This window comes from Myotis brandtii, unplaced genomic scaffold (genome assembly GCF_000412655.1).
Source record: "Myotis brandtii unplaced genomic scaffold, ASM41265v1 scaffold1162, whole genome shotgun sequence".
In the NCBI taxonomy this organism is placed as follows: Eukaryota; Metazoa; Chordata; class Mammalia; order Chiroptera; family Vespertilionidae; genus Myotis; species Myotis brandtii.
In genome coordinates this window covers 371,208-394,742 of record NW_005354021.1, presented here as the reverse complement: position 1 = coordinate 394,742, position 23,535 = coordinate 371,208, and the positions used below count along the sequence as shown (strand labels likewise).

The 23,535-nt window shown below is 42.3% G+C and overlaps 2 protein-coding genes across 7 annotated transcripts in view; one reads left to right on the top strand and one right to left on the bottom strand.

Moving 5' to 3' along the window:
- The window catches only part of ALS2 (amyotrophic lateral sclerosis 2 (juvenile)), a 58,857-nt gene that overhangs the window by 304 nt on the left and 35,018 nt on the right, over positions 1-23,535 (top strand). For 5 of the 6 annotated variants that reach the window (XM_014528782.1, XM_005858229.2, XM_014528786.1 and 2 more), the window contains exons 2-5: positions 16,540-16,618; positions 17,304-17,458; positions 19,420-20,351; positions 22,348-22,705. In XM_014528782.1, the coding sequence (XP_014384268.1) occupies positions 16,599-16,618; positions 17,304-17,458; positions 19,420-20,351; positions 22,348-22,705 (1,465 nt within the window). In that variant the 5' untranslated portion in view covers positions 16,540-16,598. Of the gene's footprint in view, positions 1-6; positions 326-16,539; positions 16,619-17,303; positions 17,459-19,419; positions 20,352-22,347; positions 22,706-23,535 lie in introns of those variants that run through there. The other variant, XM_005858230.2, reaches the window with a different exon arrangement.
- Positions 14,696-15,280, bottom strand: LOC106723812 (AH receptor-interacting protein-like). The gene has a single exon (XM_014528818.1). The coding sequence runs from the start codon at positions 15,278-15,280 to the stop codon at positions 14,795-14,797; it is 486 nt and encodes a 161-aa protein (XP_014384304.1). The 3' UTR covers positions 14,696-14,794.

Sequence of the window (23,535 nt, the reverse complement as noted above, 5' to 3'; positions counted from 1 at the left end):
ACGGGGCGCCCCTGCGGTGGGCTCAGCCGCGTGACATGCCTTCACGACCCCCCTCTTCCCGGCCCCACCCACGCTGCCGGCCCCCCATTCATTCATGAGGCTCCGTGGAATGCTCACTCCTAGCGCTGCGCTGAAATCCCGGGGCGCTGGCCGCGAGCGAACCTGGGGGAGTGTACGGGCGGCGTTGCCCCGGAATCGCCGCGGAGAGGGGATCGAGGGTTTGGGCGGCTTGAAAAGGCGGGTTCGGACAAAGAAAACGACTTTGCTATTAAGCATTAGTGTTCAGCCAAGTTCTTTCGTGTGTAAAACGATCTGCCCGAGGGCGGTAAGTTCTTTGGAGCTGCGACGCCGGGGCGTGAGCAGGGGCTGCGGGAGGCAATAGCCCCGGCGCTGGCGGGGGTGCTGCTCGGGACACAGCTCTGCGCTGGCAGAAGAGCGGTGCTGCCTCCCGCGCGGGAGGGAGGCCTTCGGTGCCGAGGGGAGGGGAAGCGCACCCTCCGGTCCCAGGGACTGTGTTCCCGTTCGGGGTCAGGGTGGGAAGAGCTCCAATGCATATCCTTCGTCTGTCGCCCTGTAGATGTGTGGGTGGCTGTGACTGTGCTTGAAAAGGCTTTCCGTTGTGTGTTTATTATGATGAACGGGTATAAGCATTCAGCAAACTTATTGGCCCAATATTACTTTTCAGTTTATCATCGCAATGAATGGCTTGGAGGGACCACCTCTGGGTTAATGAAGTACTTCAAGAATTTAAAAGCAGTGAAAATTTTGCTTTTGCAGTAAATGGCAATATTTTAATCTTACTAATAAAAGCAGAGTGGTTGAGATCCTAGGATTTGGATCTGGATATACATCCGCTTACATTGGGAAAGTTACTTAACTTTCCTGCCTCATTTTCTTTATCTTGAAGTTGGAGGTCAAAGTACCTTCCTCGGAGTAGTATCTTTACATTTGATGGTTCATGTATCATTTATTACAGTGCCTGGCACCTGGTAGATATTCAATACATACTAGCTATTTTTATAACTAATAATTTCTTCTTTCCACTATATCATGACCCAAACTGACATTATTATTATTATTTTTTTACTAAATGGTGGGAAAGAGAACTAAATATTTTTAGGAAAGAACTATAATTCACTTTTAAAAATCAAGGGATAGTTTCCAGATAATTTTATGATACATAGACTTATAGTTAGAGAAGATATGATTTCAGGGTTGTCTGTAGTAACTTTGGAATCTATAAGGGCATCTAAAGATGCTGATGGAATCTATACCTAGTTTAAATTTAATACTTAGTTCTCAAACTGTGATTACTGTTGACAGATTCAAGGCTTATAACTATAGCAAAAAAAGTTCAAAGCTGTTTCACAATATTAACATTTAAAAAGATAATGATGAAGAAAGTAAAGTACTAAACAGGCTTTTTGGGGGGGTGGGGGGGGACTCGAGTGGCATTATATAAGCCTTTTTTTAAAAAAAAAAAGGTTTAAGCAATGTTAACTGGAATCCCTTTTCTCCAGAGCTCAGCCTTTCACAATTTAGATTGTGATTTTAAACACTTAGAACAGTTTGACTGTTAAAGAAGCAACGGGTTTACTACTAGTAAGAACACTCCTGATACCTGATTTTAGTTTTTGTGTGGTTGGTTGGAAAGATTACTATTAATCGTCTGTCTTTTCATGAAAAGACACGGATGTAATGTAATATTGCTGGGTCCATTTTAAGATTATTTCCAAAGAATATGACCGGCTTGTAAACGCCTTCTATAATTGTGTATGAATGTGAGACTATGTAAGGTGTGAGCTAAAAAATAGGAAGAGATGTAAGAGTGGTGGTTTTTGAGCTGGTGTGAAAGGCCTGCTTTGAGGTAGTGTGAGGTAGTGTCCCTCTCTCAGACACTCAGGAATGCTGTGAGGATTTTAACGACTTCTAAATCATTTAGTGGTTTTTATAACTTTACGGAGTTAAATCTGCCACATGTTCCAACTGTATTAGGGATACAGATTTTTCTGGTATGGAGATTTTTTAAAACATTTTTTTCTTTTAACTCTTCTTTATTGATGATCAAACAATTCAGTCATCAGTAATAAGAGAGTAGTAGATTTTATAGGGTATCAGTCCTTAAGAAAATGAATGGTAACACCCTAACCGGTTTGGCTCAGTGGATAGAGTGTCGGCCTGCAGACTGAAGGGTCCCAGGTTCGATTCTGGTCAAGGGCATGTACCTTGGTTGCGGGCACATCCCCAGTAGGGGGTGTGCAGGAGGCAGCTGATCGATGTTTCTCTCTCAACGATGTTCCTAACTCTCTATCCCTCTCCCTTCCTCTCTGTAAAAAATCAATAAAATATATTTTTAAAAAAGAAAATGAATGGTAACCACAAATAAAGTAGCAATAAACTATGATTTGGAGCTGTTTAGTATTGCATTTATTTTCCTATCCTCATCACCTGTTTCTCTATATATGTAATAGTGGTGTGTTTACATTGTTTTGTGTTTGTTTTTAATCCTCACCCTAGGATATGTTTATTGATTTTTAGAGAGAGAGGAAGGGAGAGAAAGAGAGAGAGAGAAAACTTCAATGCGCCCTGACTGGGGATTGAACCCGCCTGCAACCTTTTGGTGTATGGGATGATGCTCCGACCAGATGAGCCATGCCAGCCAGGGCTAGAGTTCATTTTTTATTGTAGAGTTCTTTTGTGGAAAAAAAAAAAAAGGATAATTCTCTCACCTCCTATGGGGCTGTTTGTGAATTATGCTTAGAGAGATCAGCTTTAGTTTCATTAATTCCACAAATTGATCATCTCATGTTTCCCTTAATGATCACATTATTTAATTTTTTTTTCTGAATCATCATACAGTTCACATGACCTCTATATTAGGAAGGTAGTAGTTATGATACGGTTATAATAACCTGGTTATTTAATAGGAAAGGAAGGAGTAAAGGGAAGACCAGATAATATAGGCATGCCATTTATACAGCTTTGATAATTTAACACTCTAAGTCTTGATTGATTGGGGAAGGGATTGGACAAAGGCAGTTTAGATACATGCCCAATAAGGTCTGAGTGACATGGGAAGGTGCTTACCTGTCTGTCAATCATACCTGGGAACAGGTAAATTGGCCAGAATAGGTGTGGCCCCTGCAAGGCGGGGGGCTGTGAAACCTGAATATTTAAACTTCTGAACAAAGGGAATTCTCTCTTGGCTCTTGGTTCTCTCTCTCCTGTGCTAGGCTCCTGGCTCTCCCGTGGTAGGGGTTGCTCTCCAGCATTCGTCCATGTGACACTACTGGACCTCCAGCTGCACCTGTTTCAGGACTGGGTTAAGGGACATGGGCCTTTGCAACCCGAGAAACATAATTCCAGGCCAATAAAAGCCATTTGTCCTCCCAGGCGAGTCTTAGAAACGTCTTTTTCTACAGATATATTGCAAGAGCCAGCCCACTCTCACCAGTGATGGGGAAATTGGAGCCACTAACTTCTCTGGTAACAGTTAGACCTAACATTGGCATCTGGGTGAGCTTTCATTCTACAGTTCTTTCCTTCCTCAACCTGATTGAGCCGAAACGTTAACTAAACTTGGGGCAATTACCCAAATAAACATGTAGCAAAGATGATTATAGCAGTTCTTAAAATGACAATAAAGTAGAACAATTCAGCTGTACTTCAGTAGGGAAATTTATAAACTATGGTTTATTTATACAATGGAATACTATCCCCAAGTAAAAATGAATGAACTAGATCTGTGTTCATCAACATGGATACATCTCATGTACATAATATTGAGTGGAAAAAAGCAAGTTGGCAAAGGATATATACAGTGTGATGTATTTATATAGAGCTTTAAAGTAATACATGATACATTATTTATTGATACACTTGATACACATGTACCTAATGAAAGTACATAAAATATAAGAACATACAGAAATAAGACATATTAACTCTGGCGAAGAAAGGTTTGGATGAGGCTCCTTCAGCTCTCTAGAAGTTTTTCTTCTATTTTAAAGAACTGAAGCAAATATTAAAATATGCTAATATCTGTTAAAACTGAATGACAGGTATAGTACATGGATTTTTCTCTCTTTTTTTTACAGATTTATGTATGATTAAGATAGTTTGTGAGCCTAGCGCTTTAACATTTTTATTTATAATCAGGGCCCTCACCCAGTAAGCTTTCTTTATTTTACTTTCTAGTCTGAAAGCAGTCGACTCTGGAAAAAGAGTTATTTTTCTCCTGCAATGTGTGCCTGTGGAAAGCTTTTCTAAGAAGAGACAGACCAATTATTTAGTCAATTTTACTTTACTCTTTGACTTGTGCTCCTGGGAAAATGCTTTTCTTAGGATACGAGAAATGATCTTTCTTAAAAGGCTGCGGGGGAATTTAAATTTTAAAGACTCTTGGGAAATACAGGCATATACTGATCATGAACTCTTACAGTATTGCGGAGCAGATTGGCAGTGACTCAGACGCAAAATTACCACCTGGTCACTAACACTTAAAGTTTGAGTTGATTACATTTTAGTATAATGTGGTAAGCACAAGTTTATACTGTGAATGCAGGTGTCCTAGTTATTGCTCTAAGAAAATAATTCTCTCTTTACAGGTACTAATAAGTAAACATGATAAGATGTTAAGTGGTTGAGTAATGAATAGTAAATTTAATAGCCAATCCCTAATGTGTGAGTTAAACAGTATTTCCATTTCTAATCAAGAACACTGTTCTAGCATTTTCAAAATAAGTGAAACTTGTAACTCCAGAGCAGTATTTTTTTGTTATGTATACTCCCTATTCAGTTATGTGGCCCCTTGATGATCTTAAGCATTTGGATGTTACTGATTGGTAAAAATAAGCCAACATACTTTGAATTGTGTTTCTGTAATATTGCCTTTAAAAACATTGGCCATTTTAATAAAATAATAAGAGCAAAATATTAAAGGAATAAATAATTTGTGTCAGAAATTATACTGCAACATGTAATAACAGGGACAAATTTTATAGTACCTAGGAATTTGAAATTCAGTTGCTGGTATTATAATATCCAAAATGTTTCATGGGGAATTTAGTAGTCTGAAAAAAAATCATTTTTAAAAGATGCAGTAAGTACAAAAAGGAGCTAATGGGCATTGCTGGGCATTTATTCCCAGCCCCACCCCATATTACCTCCCCTCCATGGTAATATCCATTTTAGAGTGCAGTTTTAACAATTTTCAAGGTGAAATTAGCAGGCCATATATAAGAGTTTAGCATCCCTGATTTCACCAAAAACTGTCTCATGTACTAAAGAGAAAGAGACTGTTCTTTCCTGGGTTGTCTAACATTTGTGAAGTGATATGAAATATAAGTGATTTTGTTGTTAGAAAATACATTAGCAAATTATGTGTTTCTACTAGGAGATGTCACTTTCCTTTTCTCTCTGATACTGACTTTTACTACAAGCTCTAGAAATCTTCTGTATCATTTGGAAGTCCGTGGATTGGAACTTAAGATCAAGGGCTGTCTTCCACGGAGTACTCAGCTTGTACCTGGTGGTTGCTATGGGTACAGGAGTATACTGATGAGTAAGTCATAGTTTCTGACCTTTAGGAGTTTATAATATATTTTGAAAATCAATGGCTTAGTAAGTGCATTATCTCATTAATAACAGCATTGTAAATAACAAGTACTTTTAGGCCAGACTTTGTTGAATGCATAAATTTACTGAATCCCTGAACTCTGGGTCAGGATTTAAGGGGCTGGTCGGCTCCCACTGCATCAATTAAGGCTGAGAGGGCTGGAATTCAGAGAGGCCTTGACCTTTGGTAGTGGTTGGTTTGTCAAGATGTCACTGCAAGATGAGTGTTGCTTGACCTTCAGTAGTGTTGTGATGGCTTCCGTGGCAGGATATTCAGGAAGTAGCAGTTGTTGGTGTTTAGATTAGTTGTAAGTCAGGCGTTTGAGTCCAGAGTTGCCTTAATCTATGTGTAAACATATTTTTGTGTAAAAGCAAACATTTATTAAGCATGTACCATGTGTGGAGTACCATAGTCTCTTAAATTGTTGTTTACCAAACTCACAGTATAAACTCTACATTGCAATGAAATGTAGTCATATTTTAAAAATAGAGTGTAAGTGCCTGCATGAAATCTGTAGTAGTTTTATATTGGGTTTACTCTGTGTCTAAATTCTTTTCAGGGTATTCTGATACAGTTTGCTTCTCTATTATTTTTATTGTCTTTCTTAATGTCTTGTTATTCTAAACACTAATATCATTACATTTATAACTATAATTATTGCTTTATTTTACTATTTTAATCAATGCACCTATTTTAAACCAGTTAGTGGCAGGAGAAAAAGACAAGAAGGGCCCAACTTTGCTAGTGTGAGTTAGCTTTCTGTATGTTGAGGGTACTGTCTGCTTTACATAGTCATTCTTCTAGTGAGAAAGACAGAACACACCAGTACGTAAACTCCTTAACAGCGGGAACTTGTTTATTTATAGGCCTAGTCTGTCTACAGTTATTTATTGAGTACCTGTTACATATCAGGACTGTGTTAAGCAGCTGGGATATAATAGAGAATAAGATACTATTGGCTCCCATGGCAGTTTTAGAACCTGGAACATAGGTGCAAGAAATGCACGTGGTTTTAGTTGTTGAAATTTAAGCATTTGAAAGTTAGTATATTTATTTTATTTTATTTTATTTTTTAATTAAATCTTTATTGTTCAGGTTACATTTGTTCCTCTTTTTTTCCCCCCCATAACTCCCCTCCTCCCAGTTCCCACCCCACCCTCCGCCCTCACTCCCCACCCACTGTCCTCATCCATAGGTGCACGATTTTTGTCCAGTTTCTTCCCGCATCTCCCATTCCCCTTTCCCCCCCAAGAATAGTCAGTCCATTCCCTTTCTATGTCCCTGATTCATTATAATCACCAGTTCATTCTGTACATCAGATTATTTATTCACTTGATTCTTAGATTCACTTGTTGATAGATGCATGTTTGTTGTTCACAATTTGTATCTTTACCTTTTTCTTCTTCCTCCTCTTAAAGGATACCTTTCAGCATTTCGTATAATACTGGTTTAGTGGTGATGAACTCCTTTAGCTTTTCCTTATCTGTGAAGCTCTTTATCTGACCTTCAATTCTGAATGATAGCTTTGCTGGATAAAGTAATCTTGGTTGTAGGTTCTTGGTATTCATCACTTTGAATATTTCTTGCCATTCCCTTCTGGCCTGCCAAGTTTCTGTTGAGAAATCAGCTGACAGTCGTATGGGTATTCCCTTGTAGGTAATTGAGTCTCTTTCTCTTGCTGCTTTTAAGATTCTCTCTTTGTCTTTTGCTCTTGGCATTTTAATTATGATGTGTCTTGGTGTGGTCCTCTTTGGATTCCTTTTGTTTGGGGTTCTCTGCGCTTCTTGGACCTGTAAGTCCATTTCTTTCACCAGGTGGGGGAAGTTTTCTGCCATTATTTCTTCAAATAGGTTTTCAATATCTTGCTGTCTCTCATCTTCTGGCACCCCAATTATTCTGATGTTTGTACGCTTGAAGCTGTCCCAGAGGCTCCTTACACTATCTTCGTATTTTCGGATTCTTTTTTCATTTTGCTTTTCCGGTTGGGTGTTTTTTGCTTCTTCGCATTTCAAATCTTTGGCTTGATTCTTGCGCTCCTCTGGTCTGCTATTGGGTGTCTGTATAATATTCTTTATTTCAGTCCGTGTATGCTTAATTTCTAGTTGGTTCTTTATCATAGCATCGAGGGTCTCATTAGTTTTCGTGACTCTCTCCTCAAGTTTATTGACAGCTTCTAGCACATTTTTGCAAGCCCTCAAAATTGCGATTTTTAGCTCTATATCCTCCATTTCTGTCATGTTTTTTTGTCTCCGCATTTTTTATGCTTTCTTGGTGCACCCCCTAGTGGTCTTTGTGCGCAGTCTTGTTCTAGTTGAGCCTTGATTGTTGTAGTTAATACTAGAGGGATTTGACCACCAGGCCGACTGGCTGTGTGAATCAGCTGTGTCTGCCGCGGAAAACTTCTGTCCTCTGGGGAGGTGCTAATCTAGCCTTTGCCTGAGGCGATCTGGCAAATGGCTCTGCGCAGGGCTTGGGCGGGGCGGGCTCAACAGGGCGGGCGGGCGGAGGGAGCGGTTATGGCCCCTCTCAGTCCCGTTCCCAGAGGCTCTGCTTCTCAGAACCCCCGGAACCGCTGCAAACCTCGGAGGGAAAGCTGCCTTCCAACTGATGCCAGACACTCCCGCTTCTCCCGTTTGGGTCCGAGTCCCCAGCGATTCGCCCGTATCTGGAGCTCAGAGTCTGAGACTCCCCCCTGACCGAAAACGACAACCGCGCTCTCAGCCACCAGCCCGCTTTGCGCGCGCACCTCCGCACCTGAGTTTTTTCCACACTGCGCCTCCTCTGAGCCTCGGTGTGCTGTTATTTTTCCTTCTAGTTGAAGAGTCTCTCCTCAGCCAGCCTTCCTGTGGTTCTGGGTGATGTCCGTTCCGTCTTTTAGTTGTATTTTTGAAGTGGTTGTTTGCGGCAGCAGTCTGCGGTGTTTACCTATGCCGCCATCTTGGTCTCCTCCGAAAGTTAGTATATTTATGACTTACAAATTTACCTTTCACTGCACTATTAAGGCAAAAGGACTTTATCTGCAGAATAAAGACTCCTACATGATTTAATTTTCTCTGTGCATTTGGGATAATAGTCTACTGACACATTTCTGTTCTCATTTAAAAATTATTTATATTCTGCCTTGTTCCTAAAAATATTAAGGCACTTTACAAAAATGTGTAAATATGGCAAGATAAAATAAGCAATGAATGGAGCCCAGAGTGAGATTAGGACACACACCTACATACTGTGAAGTCTAGTCACTTACATCATATGGGACTATATCCTCCCACCACACAATCTGTGATCCTGCCTATATCTTTACCTGTGGTTTCCTTCCTTTTTAAAATGTAGACCCTTTCTTTTGTGAAAGATCAACCCACCACACATGTTCCTACTTCACTTTGTCCAGGACTTGGTTCTGCCCTCTCTTCTTATCTCCCTTGCATTCTAGGATCAATGCCTTTGTTCTGCAAACGTGTTTGACCATCTCCCCCAACACACAAAAACACACCCTTGCTCTTCACATTTCTCTCCAGCTACCGCTCCATTTCTCTGCCATTTTAACAACATTTTTCTAAAGAATCGGTTGCATGAACTTTGATCTCATATCCTTACCTGCCATGTACAGTCATCCTCCTCCAGTCTGGCTTTCAGTCCCCTCCTGTACTGCTCAAACCGTGGCCATCTCAGCATGATGCCTGTGCTGGCACGTCCAGTGGGCCCTTTTCAGTTCTCATCCTGGGAGAGCCCAGCTGTGTTGACCAAATTGACCAGTCCTTCCTGCTGGAAACGCCCTCCACTTCACTTCTGTGCCCACACAGACTCATGTTTTTTCTTTCCCTCAGAGCACTCCTCACCTCAGTCATTTTTGCTTATTCCTCATCCTCCCCAACACTGGTGCAAGAGCTCCTTACAGCTTGACCTCTGCCTTTCCTTTCTCTTAATGCACACTCCAATGATATTACCCACTGTCTTGATTTCAAATATTATTCATATGCCTTCCCAAGTTTATATCTGTAAGCTGAAACCTTTTCTTTGAACTCCATACACATATATTCATCTGCTCACTTGATACGTGCTTTTGGATTTCCCACAGGCATTTTAAACTTAACAGAAACAACTTTATCTTACCACAAGCTTATCTTCCACCTCAGAATTCTCTCTCTTTACTCTTCCCCATTTCAGTAAACAGCATCACCAACATACAGTTGTTCAAGGCAGAACCTAGAGATAATTCTTGATACCTCCTTCTCTTTTATCCCCCACCAATGTCTAAAACATAATCAAGCCTTACTTGCCCTTCTCCCTCCTTCCCCTTCCTCCTCTTCTCCCCACCTTCTAGTCCCCCTCCCCCTCTTTCTTCTTCAAGAGCACCCTTCAACATTTCATAATCCTGGTTTGGTGGTGATGAACTCCTTTAGCTTTTTCTTGTCTGTGAAGCTCTTTTTCTGACCTTCAATTCTAAATGATAGCTTTGCAGGCTAATCTTGGTTGTAGGCCCTTGCTATTCATCCTTTTGAATATTTCTTACTACTCCCTTCTGGCCTGCATAGTTTCTGTTGAGAAATCAGGTGGCAATCTTATGGGTACTCTCTTGTAGGTAACTGACTGTTTTTCTCTTGCTGCTTTTAAGATTCTCTGTCTTTTGCCCTTGGCATTTTAATTATGATGTGTCCTGGTGTGGTCCTGTTTGGCTTTATCTTGTTTGGGGTTCTCTGCGCTTCCTGGACTTATAAGTCAATTTCTTTCACCAGGTAGGGAAAGTTTTCTGTCATTATTTCTTCAAATAGATTTTCACTATCTTGCTCTCTCTCTTCTACTTCTGGCACCCCCATGATACGAATGTTGGTACACTTTAAGTTGTCCCAGAGGCTCTTTACACTATCTTCATATTTTTGGGTTCTTTTTTCTTTTTGTTCTTCTGATTGGGTGTTTTTGCTTTCTCATATTTCAAATTGCTGATTTGATTCTCTCGCATCCTGTACTCCACTGTTTATTCCCTGTAAAATATTCTTTATTTCAGTTAGTGTATCCTTTATTTCTGACTGGTTCTTTTTTTTTTTTTTTAATATATTTTATTGATTTTTTTACAGAGAGGAAGGGAGAGGGATAGAGAGTTAGAAACATCGATGAGAGAGAAACATCGATCAGCTGCCTCCTGCACACCCCCTACTTGGGATGTGCCCGCAACCAAGGTACATGCCCTTGACTGGAATCAAACCTGGGACCCTTCAGTCCGCAGGCCAACGCTCTATCCACTGAGCCAAACCGGTCAGGGCCTGACTGGTTCTTTTTCATGTCTTTGATATTCTCAGTAAGATCCTTGAACATCCGTATAACCATTGTTTTGAACTCTGTATCTAATAGTTTGCTTGCTTTCATTTCATTTAGTTCTTTTTTTGGAGATTTATCCTGTTCTTTCATTTGTAACATGTTTCTTTGTCTCCGCATTTTGGCTGCTTCCCTGTGTTTGTTTCTATGTATTAGGTAGAGCTGCCATGTCTCCTGGAATTGGCTGTATGTAGTAGGTGTCCTGTAGGGCCCAGTGGCTTAGCCTCCCCAGTCACCTGAGCTGGGCACTTTAAGTGTGCCCTGTGTGGGCTGTGTGCACTGTCTTGTTGTAGTTGAGCCTTGTTTGCTGTTGGTGTCACTGGGAGGAATTGACCCCCAGGCCAGTTGGCTGTGAGTGCCAGCTGCAACTACAACGGAAGAGCTGCTATGCAGGAGACACCCCTGTGGAGCAGGACTTGCGTCAATGGGGCTTTGGTGCTCACTGAGTCTGCCCCTTGAGTGTGTCACTCATGGATGTGTAAGTTGTAATCTGGCATGGGCTAAAGCCCAGGTGCACTGGCTCTGGGCCCTCCTATGAGGTGCAAAGTCAGCCACTACCTGTGCCCTGCCTGGGGCCACTTTGTGATATAAGCTTCCCATAATACTTAGCTGCAATATTCCTTTTTAGTTATGCTTCCTTTGCAGTCTTTTCTCTTTTTCTCATTGCTATATTTGAGTTTCAGGCAGACATTTCTTGGAAGTCAAACATTAAACACCATAAGACAAAATGAGATAGATCTGTAAAAACTGATACATAAAGCTATCTATGAGTAGTATGTTAGGTAACTTTCTGTTGCTACTGTAACAAATTGCCACACACTTAGAGGCTTGAAATAACACAGTTATTATCTTACATCTCTTTAGGTTAAAGTTCGGCAAGTCTCTCAGGGCTGAAATCCAGGTGTCAGCAGGGCTGCATTCTTTTCTGGAGGCTCTTGGACAATGGTTCTCAACCTTCCTAATGCCGCGACCCTTTAATATAGTTCCTCATGTTGTGGTGACCCCCAACCATAAAATTATTTTTGTTGCTACTTCATAACTGTAATTTTGCTACTGTTATGAATCGTAATGTAAATATCTGATATGCAGGATGTATTTTCATTGTTACAAATTGAACATCATTAAAGCATAGTGATAAATCACAAAAACAATATGTAATTATATATGTGTTTTCCGATGGTCTTAGGCGACCCTTGTGAAAGGGTCGTTCGACCCCCAAAGGGGTCACGACCCACAGGTTGAGAACCGCTGCTCTAGGAGATGACCTCCTTCCTTGCCTTTTAGCTTCTAGAGGCCACTCACGTTACCTAATGTATCCCCCTCTCCCTGCCCAATCTTGAAAACCAGCTATGTAGCATCTCTCTCACCCTGCTTCCACCATCACGTCTTTCTCTCTCCTTCTCCCTCCCTCTTCCACTTTTAAGGACTCTTGTAATTACATCGGGTCTGCCTGGATACCGGATAGGCTCCCTATCTTAAAGTCAGCTGACTAGCAACCTTGATTTCATTTTGCCAAGTAGCCTAACATATTCACAAGTTGTGGTTATAGGACAAGGGCATCTTTGGGACCATTATTGTGCCTACCATGTATAGTCAGGAATGAAAGAAAGTTGTAAAACAGTTTGTAGTGTTGTAATTCCCTTTGGATTTGAAAAAATGAGTGGTGGTGAGAAACCATATGGTATAAGGTGAAATCCCCTTTTAAAAAACCCTATTTAAAAATAGAGCACTAAAAGAGAAGATTGAGTGTTTTATTACTTTATCAAAAGATTTTCAACATTCTGAATGTCAGGCAGTAGGACAAAATTCAATTTACATACAGTTAATTAGTTGTAAAGTGTGCTCCTGTACTTCCACAACCTCCCAGCGGTTTCTGCTGGGTATGGTTTAACTTTAATCAAGGGAACATTACCTCTCTTTTTTTTATGTATCTTTATTGTTGAAAGTATTGCATATGTCCCCCTTTTCTTCTCATTGACCTCTTTTAACCTGCCTCCACCCCCCACCCCAGGCCTTCACCACCCTATTTTCTGTGTCCATGGGTTATTATGCATATATGCATACAAGGTCTTTGATTGATTACCTCCCACCCTTCCCTGACTTCCCTCTGAGATTCCGCACTCTGTTCCATGTTTCCATGTCTCTGGATCCACTCCGCTCATCAGTTTATTTTGTTACTTAGATTCCATATATGAGTGAGATCATGTGATACTTGTCTTTCTCTGACTTATTTCATCAGCATGATACCCTCCAGCCTGGACCTTTCTAAGCCCCAATTCCTGTCTGTAAAATGGAAATGATAAAATGGCCCTGACCTTGACAGCTATCATGAAGATCATGTGATTTACTGCACATCAACATGCACAGGGCTGGGCACAAAAAACGTGCTTGCTAAATGTCAGCTGCTATTATTCACCCCCCACAAAGAATCGCCCTTTATAGATGAGGACGCTGAGTCTAGAGAGGGGCAGAGCTAGGAGGAAGGCCAGGTGCCTGCTCCCAGCCTGCGGTTCCTATCTGCTGAGAGAAGACTCGGGTCAGGCTCTGCCGGGCCTAGAATGCGGCCGGCACAGACCAGGAGCCTGGAGGGGACGGAGGGCGGTGTGGGCCTGAGACCACCCCTCACCCTGCCCACCTCTGCCCACAGTTCCTGTCGGACGGCTACGTGGCCCACCTGGGCCAACTGGAGGCCGGCTCCCACCCGCACGCCCCCACGGGACCCTCGAGGGCCACCCTGGCCAAGAGCAGCTACGGCGGGGCCGCCCCTGTGGACTTCCTCCGCAAACAGAGCCAGCTGCTCCGCTCCAGGGGTCCCAGCCAGGCGGAGCGCGAGGGCCCAGGGACACCACCCACCACCCTGACCCGGGGCAAGGGCCGAAGCATCAGCCTCAAGTTGGACTGCGGTGAGGCCTAAACTGTGGCTGGACCTGGGTTATTTATTCACACATTCAGGGGCCCAACTGACCAGGTGTGGGAGGCTGGGGGCGCAGACCGCTGGCCCTGGCCTCCCAACTCCACAGCCCGCATCTCTGCCTGCCCCACAGTGTTACTTCCCTTTTGTGTGGGAGGACCCAGACCACGGGCCGAGGGAGGGAGGGAGCGGCAAGACCCAGAGGCTTTTCAGTGTGTAAACCCATGACAATAAACACCACCTACATCCCACCCGATGGCCCACTTGCCTGGTCTCAGGGTAGCCAAGCCCACAATTTCCAGTTCGATGGGGACACTGCTTGGCAGAGGGGGCCAGGATGAATCCAGAATCATACAGCAGGTCAGAGACAGGGCCCTTCCTGGACCCCGAAGGCCTCATGGAAGGCTCTGTCTCCACCTCTACCCAAGCAAGGCCTTTTCTAGAGTCAGCCCACCTGGCCCTCCCCACCTAGGCCAGCCCTTCGGTTCATAGGGCCACCCTCAGTCCAGACTTGGCTTCTCACTGAAACCTCTGCCTCCAGAAGCTGCGACCAGGGGACCATTGGCTCAGAGGTCGGAGGGGCAGGGAGACCATCTCACTCAAGCACAAACCGTCTCCCCCTTAAGACTGAAGGCGCCGGGCACCCCAGCTCTGGCAGCAAGAAATGCTTCCTTTGTGGCAGATCTAAGATCATCCTCTTTTCTGTCAGGGACACTGAGGCCCAGAGAGATCTGAGCTGGTGAATCGGGTGCTGGGATGAGAACCCTGATTCTTTGTCCCCCAATACCATCCAAGTACCAGAAAACGTGGGGCGATGGCTCCCACCTCTCCCAGTGAGTGAGCGCGGCCCAGAGGGAGATAAATAAGGCTTTTATGTACAGAGAAGCATGATATCGTGGGGCAGGTGGGCTGGCAGTGGCAACAGTGAGCTGGGCAGGGCGAGCAGGGCCCTGTCAGTGGGAGAAGATACCCCGGAAGCGGGCCTTGTCCTCTTCGTCCTTCTGCCGGATCCGTGCCTCCAGGGCCCGAAGCTCCTTGCTCACAATGGGTGCCAGGGCGGGGTCCAGCTCCAGCACCTTGGCAAAGTCAGCCTGGGCCTCCTGGGCATTCCACAAGGCGGCGTGCACCTTGCCCCACTTGAAGTAGGCCTTAACGTTGTCATCATACTTGTTGAGGATGAAGGAGCAGTGGTCCAGCACTTCATAGTACTCTTGGGCCACCAGCTTGCACTGACAGTAGTTGAGCAGCAGCGGTGTGATCTGCTGATCCAGCTTGATCCAGTCAGGGGACCCAGGCTGTTCCTTCATCTGCAGGTTCTTGAGGCAGGCGATGGCGTCGTAGTACTTGGCAGCGGCCTCCTTCACGTGACCCTCACGGTACAAGCGGTTGCCCTCCTGGTGGATGACCGGCACCGCCTTTGCCTTCTCCTCATCCGTCATAGGGGTGTGGGGGGTGCGGGAAGAGACTGGACAAAAATCGTGCACCTATGGATGAGGACAGTCGGGGGGGAGGGGTAAGGACAGAGGGTGGGGTGGGAACCGGGGGGAGGGGAGCTATGGGGGGAAAAAAGGAACAACTGTAATAATCTGAACAATAAAGATTTAATTTAAAAAACTGTCACGTAATGATCATATTTATCAAATTAATAGCATTTATTAAAATTATTCAGATATATCTTTTGTTCACATAGTACCCTTCATCCAAATTTGAATGATTCAAACTCTTTCTAAAATAAGCATTAGGTAGAGGGTAATTTCCTCCAGATATACAGATGGGAAACCATAAGAATTCACAGGCAACCTGGTATAAACAGATGGCTCTTACATCATTCCTGCTGGTAGGGGCTGTTTTAGAGCACAGTGACCAGGTTACATCTTTCTGTAGAAAAATCATAAATTTGGTCCCAGTATTTTTATGGTTCACACAAATAAAACCTCATTGCCTTTATTTTCATGAGTTTTGGTGTCCTTAAAAATGTGAATTTTTAGTTGAAACGCATTGAGTATTACTGTCTGCCTGTTTATATTTCTATTTCTTAAACATTAAGTTTCTGAACTGATGGGTCATGATATTTGTACCATAATTTTCATATAGCTCTTTTCTACTCAGTGGTTGATTTTAAAACATATTTTACTCTTCTCTTTGGATTATGGTTTTGAATTGAGGTTGATTTTAGGAAAACACTGCTAGTTCCAATAAATGAAAAACTTTCTATTTTAATAATGTAATTTTTGTGTGCATTACTGCAAAATGTAAATTAAAACTACTTGATACATTACTGAAGAGATTTTAGGAATTCTTACTTAATTGGTACTTAAATGTTCGTTTGTTCCAGAGACATTTAAAAAGTAACCTTAATGTTTATGAAATGAACTTAACCCATTGAGTTTTCAGATTGAACTACTTTCTTTACAATAAAACTCAAACCAAATAAGTCTGTTGCCTTGACAAAGTACAGCCTAGTTGTAGCTAGTCTTTCTTTGACATTACATTTTACAGTCAACAGGCATTTTATATGGGCAGGCTCAGTCTATAGTCCTCTTTGGCAGGCAAGATGTGAAATAGTTCAAATAGTTTCACTGCATATTTATTGCCGAGTGAATGTGCACTTGTTAGAGGGCTGCTTTTTAATCTGTGGGATAAAATTGCAAAGCATTCTTTCACTGCTCTTTTTGCTTACCTGTGCTCTCACATTTAGGTCTTTAGAATCTTTTGCAAAGAGGAAACGATTTGGTGATGGAGTGCTCCCACTGACCGATGGACTCAAAGAAGAGAAGGTAAAAAACCATTTCTTCTTTCTCCTCTATCCTTGTAGAATACCACAGAAAGCATGTCCACATATGTGTAGCTTCTTTTCACTTTAATTTCCTTGTTGATAGTTATTAAGTAGGAATAGTGAGTGACATTTGTGTTGATTGGTAGAGAAAGATATTGAAATAAAGCTGATTAGTGATAAGCTTTGTTGCTAGGTCCTTTAAATTTGGTTCTTATATTTTTTAATAGCAATTCTAGAACTTAAATGCAGTGTGAAGTGAAATATGGATCCCTATTCCTTCTATCTTCCTCATCAAATACTTTGTTACCACATTAAAAACAAAAATTTAAAAGAAAACTCCAACTTGGGGCATGTTATAACTTTAATACCTAAACAAGGAATTAATGTATCGAGAAGTTAAGATCTTGACATTTTATGCTACGAAATCATAAACCTTCAAAAAATAACCCAGGTTTTGTTTGCTTCTTAGATAGAGATAAAGTAATTTGTGGGTTTAGATTATTTTCCACACCTTTTATATAATTAGTTTTATCTCCACTCTTGTGCTAAAGCATAACATAGGTGCTAGTTAAATTATCTGACCCAGTCTCCTATGTGCTGGTAAAAGGTGCCAATCCCATGACATACTAGTAAGATACAGCTCTGAGTTGCAGGAACATTTAAGTGATTTTTCTTCATGTGTGTAGCTCAACAAAGGCAGAAGGATCCAAAGAAAGAGGCCTGGTCCATGTCTGGCAGGCGGGATCCTGCTCTGTAACCCCAGAGAGATTGCCCGGCTGGGGAGAAAGGACTGTTCTTCAGGCGGCCCTGGGAGTGAAGCATGGAGTTCTTCTGACGGAAGGTATTGGAAAGAATGGCTTAGCCAATAGGAACTGAGAGTCTAGCCAATGTCTGAGTGTGGAAGAGCAGGAAGAGAGTTACTGGATGCCAGGTGTTTTTAATGAACTTTGCTGAAGCTTATATTCTTTTTGTTTTCAAAATATGTTTTTATTTCCTTTATCAGAAATTGGATTAATTCTTAAATTTAAGATATATACTTTATCAGAAATCAGATTAATTCTTATATATCTTTTTAAAATATATTTTTATTGATTTCAGAGAGGAAGGGAGAGGGAGAGAGAGATAGAAACATCAATGATGAGAGAATCATAGATCAGCTGCCGCCTGCATGCCCCACACTGGGGGATCGAGCCCACAACCCATGCATGTGCCCTGATCAGGAGTTGAACCATGACCTCCTGGTTCATGGGTTGATGCTCAACCACTGAGCCATATTGGCAGGGCTAGCTAGTTCTTATATTTAAGATATACCATAACTAGAATAAAAGGGAGAATGATAGTTTTTCTTTCATTAATCTGTCTTTTATTACAGGGATGTTTCAGCCTAGAACCCAGAAGGATAGAGGGAAAATTATTTTTCCTCCCCTATGGAACAGTAGACTTTACTCTTTGCCCTATAGTTTAGATGTATAGTAAGCATACACCACCTAGGTTTGTATAAGTACACTCTATGACAGTGATGGCGAACCTATGACATGCGTGTCAGAGGTGACACGCAAACTCATTTTTTTGGTTGATTTTTCTTTGTTAAATGGCATTTAAATATATAAAATAAATATCAAAAATATAAATCTTTGTTTTACTATGGTTGCAAATATCAAAAAATTTCTATATGTGACATGGCACCAGAGTAAGTTAGGGTTTTTCAAAATGCTGACACGCCGAGCTCAAAAGGTTCGCTATCACTGCTCTATGATGTCCACACAGTGACTAAATCACTAACCAACACATTTATCAGAATGTATTCCTGTTGTTAAGCAGCACACACTGTATATTATTTATATACTAGAGGTCCGGTGCATGAAAATTTGTGCACTGGAGGCGGGGGGCAGTCCCTCAGCCCAGCCTGTGCCCTCTCATGGTCCAGGAGCCCTCAGGGGATGTCTGACTGACCGGAGGCGACTGGGCAAGCTGATCAGGGGACGGAGCCAGCTGGCAAGTGGCCGGCCCTGGCCCTCCTGCCCCCAGTCGCCCCTCCGCTGCCGCTGGTCACTGCTGCCCTCTGATCACCGTCCACTCCCTCTGCCCACTGGCTTGCGCCTTGGCTGGCCTGGCGCCGCCTGCTCACCAGCCCTGCCCCCTGCCAACGGGTTGTTCTACTGTTCGGTCGATTTGCATATTATGCTTTTATTATATAGGATAACATTTAAAAATTACACATCATACGGCACACAACCTAAAGACAGCCACATCTTGTTAACACTGGTGCTTTCTGTACAACCTGGAGGTATAAAATTAGTTTCTTAATTTTGGCCAAAATGAATCTAATGTTTTTATGCCATTGCCTAAATTTTCTGCTGTTTTGACTTATTCAGTAGTAGTGAATGTTATAGATATTAACAAATGTGTCTTCTGCCTAACAAACTTTGTGTTCTGCTTACTTTATCTTGTCACGATCATTTTGTCTTTGAACAGTGGGACTCTGCTTTTGTAATATCGTGCAATGGTAGCCGTTGGTAGTGGATCAATGCTAGAGTTTGTAGGATGAGGCTGAAGGAAAGAGCAATACCCTTCATTTGAAGAAATACCTTGCAATTTGTAGAAATTCTCACTGTATTTCAGAATGTTAGAAGTTGTCATTCATTTAAAGATGAATACATTTGGAATATTATACACTTGAACCAAATCTCGACACTGTACTTTAGGGAAAAAAAATCCTATTTTGTTAAACATAGAGGGGATTAAAACTTTGCTGATAGATGTCTAGTTAATTCACTACCCCGTCCCCTTTTTAACTTTCAGATGGGGCAGTGTACAGCTTCGGCACCCTTCCCTGGAGAAGTGCACCAGCAGAGACCTGTCCGAGCAGCCCCATTCTAGAACATGCCCTGGTTGGGCAATGTGTCGTTACTGTGGCAGCGGGGAGTTTCCACAGTGGAGCGGTGACAGAAAGCGGTGTCGTGTACATGTGGGGAGAGAACTCCGCTGGCCAGTGCGCCGTCGCCAACCAGCAGTGGGTTCCGGAGCCCAGTGCCGTCAGCATTGCTGACTCCGAGACCAGTCCTTCGTTAGCAGTCAGGATTTTGCAGTTGGCATGTGGAGAGGAGCACACACTGGCATTGTCGATAAGCAGAGAGATTTGGGCATGGGGTACCGGTTGTCAGTTGGGTCTCATGACCACTACCTTCCCAGTGACAAAGCCACAAAAGGTGGAGCATCTTGCTGGGCGTGTAGTGCTCCAGGTCGCCTGTGGCGCGTTCCACAGCTTAGCACTCGTGCAGTGCCCCCCTTCTCAGAAGCCAGTCCCGGAACGATGCAACCAGTGCAGCCAGCTCTTGATGACTATGACTGACAAAGAAGACCACGTGATTATATCAGACAGCCATTGTTGCCCACTAGGTGTGACATTGGCGGAATCCCAGGCAGAAAACCAGGCTAGCACTGCCATCAGCCCCTCCACGGAAACCCGGGACAGCCAGGGAGAAGTGTTTGAGAACACGCATATACAGCATGATCTGGCTGTAGCTAACAAACTGAATGTTGGAAATGTTCAGACCACCAGTGGCGATGCTGTTCCCCCCCAACTAGACATCATAGGAACAACGGAAACATCTTCTGCTAGAAATATACCATTGGACCCTGATGCTCCAGCAGGGAATGAACACGTGCAGAAACTGTCAGATCCCTCAAAGAGAGAGAACTCGGAGAACGGTGAAAAGCCAGTGCCATCCCAGGTACCTGCTAAATTTTATAATTGAAAGCTGCTACTGGAATTCAACCATCTTGAGTTTTTCTTTAGAAACTTGAAAATGCCTATGGCTTGGTAGCACTTTTTAGTTTCTGAATTTGACTATAAATTATTTTCATAATGTAAGCCTAGATAAGGAAATACCTGGATTAACTCAAAATTACCCTTTATGTTCAAATTCTGGCCTTTAATGATGTTGAAAAATGTCATGCTGGGCTTGTTTTTTAAGTAGCAAAATTCCCTCCTTTTTTTTTTTGTTTTCGTGGTACGTCTCTCTCCACGCCCCTTGGCTAAGGTACTGCATTTTGGTGGGCTCCTGAATAATTCAACAAAGATTCTGTTATATTCACAAAGATTCTATTATAGAACTGAAAGAGTTAGACCACCCGGCTCTAGCAGAGCCAAACACTAAACTTGGAGAGTTGCAGTGGGGAATATTGGCTGTTTTATGATGAATGCTGCCATCCAGGAGAACAGGAAGCTAATACTCAAAAGCCCTAATTCCCCAGTGACATGTAGGGCAAAATTCCCCAGATTATATAGGGCAAAATGACAGGACACTGGGTTAGGGGGTTCGAGGTCGTGCTGGGAACTGATTGGTTTGAAGTGTGGTAAGGGCAGTAAATCATTTCTTCAGATCTTGAGTCCAGGTCTGAGGTCTCTTCTCTCTGGTTCCGTGGGAAAGCAGCCAGGGGGACATTCCACATTAGGGCTCAGGAGCCGAAGCGTAACTTAGGTCAAGATGTTATCTTTAGCCTGCCAGAGTGGGTTACGGCCTGCTGCCTCAGGGGCTGCTGATTATCCAGGGAAAGGCGAGGTCTCTAGAGAGAGAAAAATATGATTTCTAGAGCTAGGATTTAAAACTAAATTTAATCAAAGTAATAAAGACCCTTGGTTTCAATGCCTCTGACCAGCATTTAATTCGACAGATGCATTGAGTACCTACTACTTGTCCAGCACTGTGCTAGTTAACAGAAGTTACTTCCTTTAAGAAACTCAAAAGCCAATGTTAAAAATTTTGGTTTGGTTTTTAGTTCGGGATAAATTAAGGACTGTATATGTACTCTTTGACCTTAAGGTAGCATAGGAAGCAAATTGTTTATTGTGACCTATTTTGATAAGTCAAAAGCTTTCTGTGTGTGGTTAGTAGGTGCATTTAATGACTTTGCTGTTTAGTAAATAATGGTGCTTGACAGCTCACAATGAATTTCAACTGATTTTTCACTAAGGTATTGGAGAACTTGAGTTTGACTTTCTAACACAGCAATGAATAACATGAAGAACATTAGTTCCAAATGTTTAATTATTAACCTCCCACATTTATTCTCTATGGTAGCGAGAGCAAAGGTAATTCTTCAGTTTACCTAGCCTTTGGGCCATGGAAAATAACTCATTAATGAGACAGTAGAAGGACTTGAACTTAGAGTATAAGTTAGGGGCTAATGGGCCAGAATTGTAACATTTCCTGTCTGTATATGTTGTATCTAAATTTCCATTTATAAAACATTTTAAGAAAAGCTTTGTTAAAAACAATTTATTTTTTTCTGATATTTCTTAGTAGCATTCTGTGTAAATTTTCCTAAAACTGATCGCTAAATAAAGCTTTCATCTTTTCAACCTTCTATCCAGGGCTGTCACAGTATACTTCATATTAAAGATGATGTTCATATTTTTTTTCTCCTTTCCCCTTTTACTGTGTTTAATTTTATGAATGCGGTTGGGGCTTATTTTTAAGTACCGCAGAAAAATTCAACACTCAAAGGAAGTACTTTTGATGAGGAACAGTATATTTTGTGTACTGATTTCCATATAATGTTGTTAAATCCATGTTCAAGAGGGCATATCTTTAATTTGGAGATAAAGAGACCTTTGTTTTACACTCTTATATATGCAAATAGTGATAGATGTTAAACTTTTTTTACTGATTGCTATCGTATAAGAACTTATATTTTTATATACTTCTCTATGTGTATATATTTTAGCCTCTTGTAGAAGAAGCAGTTCCTAATCTTCACAGCCCACCAACCACAAGCACCTCAGCCCTAAACAGCCTCGTGGTCTCGTGTGCATCTGCTGTTGGTGTGAGAGTGGCTGCTACCTATGAAGCCGGGGCCTTGTCTCTTAAGAAAGTTATGAACTTTTATAGTACAGCCCCATGTGAGCCTGGAGCTCAGGCAGGCAGCAGTTCCATAGGCCCAGAAGGTCTGAAGGACAGCAGAGAAGAGCAGGTTAAACAGGAATCCATGCAAGGAAAGAAGAGTTCAAGTCTCGTGGATATCAGAGAAGAAGAATCAGAGGGAGGCAGCCGCAGGCTCTCCCTCCCTGGATTGTTGTCACAAGGTAAGGACATTGCCAGGTTTCGTGAATTGACTTTTGCTGAATCCAAGATTCTCCTGACATCACAGGCTATATTATAATCAATTGGCTTTCCTAATTGTTAAGGCTGACATATTTAAATGTCAAACTTTATTTAATTTTGGTCACCATAGGTGGTTTTAAAAGAAAGTTACATGTCTGTCTGCTCTAGAAATAACTTTAGAAGGTAACTTTTTCATGATGTTTACTACTGCTTGTGAGCTTTTCTATGAATCTCATTCTGTTCTGGAATGCAGCGATGGCCTTATTTCCAAGTTGGGGCCTATACGACCGAAAGATGGAGTTGCCATGTGACCGTTGGACACATGCGGAGTTATTGTACTTGACCTGAAAGTAGAGATAATTTTAAGCTTCAAAAAGAGAAAACTTCATTTTCCAAAACCACTAGCAATAAATCTTTAGAATGTTAAGAATATGACACAGCTGGCCCTTCTACATTTCTCCATCAGTGTAGGCATCTCGGTCATCTAGACTTCTGCTTCTCAAAGTATGTCCTGCAGCCCAGCAGTCTCAGCAGCATCTGGGGATCTGCTAGAAACCCAGGGTCTCAGGCTCCACTCCAAACCTGATGCATGAGATATGCATTCTGACAAGATCCTGGGTGACTGTGAGCGCTCTAAAGTTTGGGAATTATTGGATTTGACCAGGAGTTGGCAAACTTTTTCTGTAAGAGCTAAAGAGAAATTTTTTATGATTTGTTGGCCATATAGTCTCTGTTACAACTACTTAACTTTGCTGTCGTTGCTTGAAAGCAGCCAGATAAGTGAATGGTCAAAGCTGTATTCCAGTAAGAC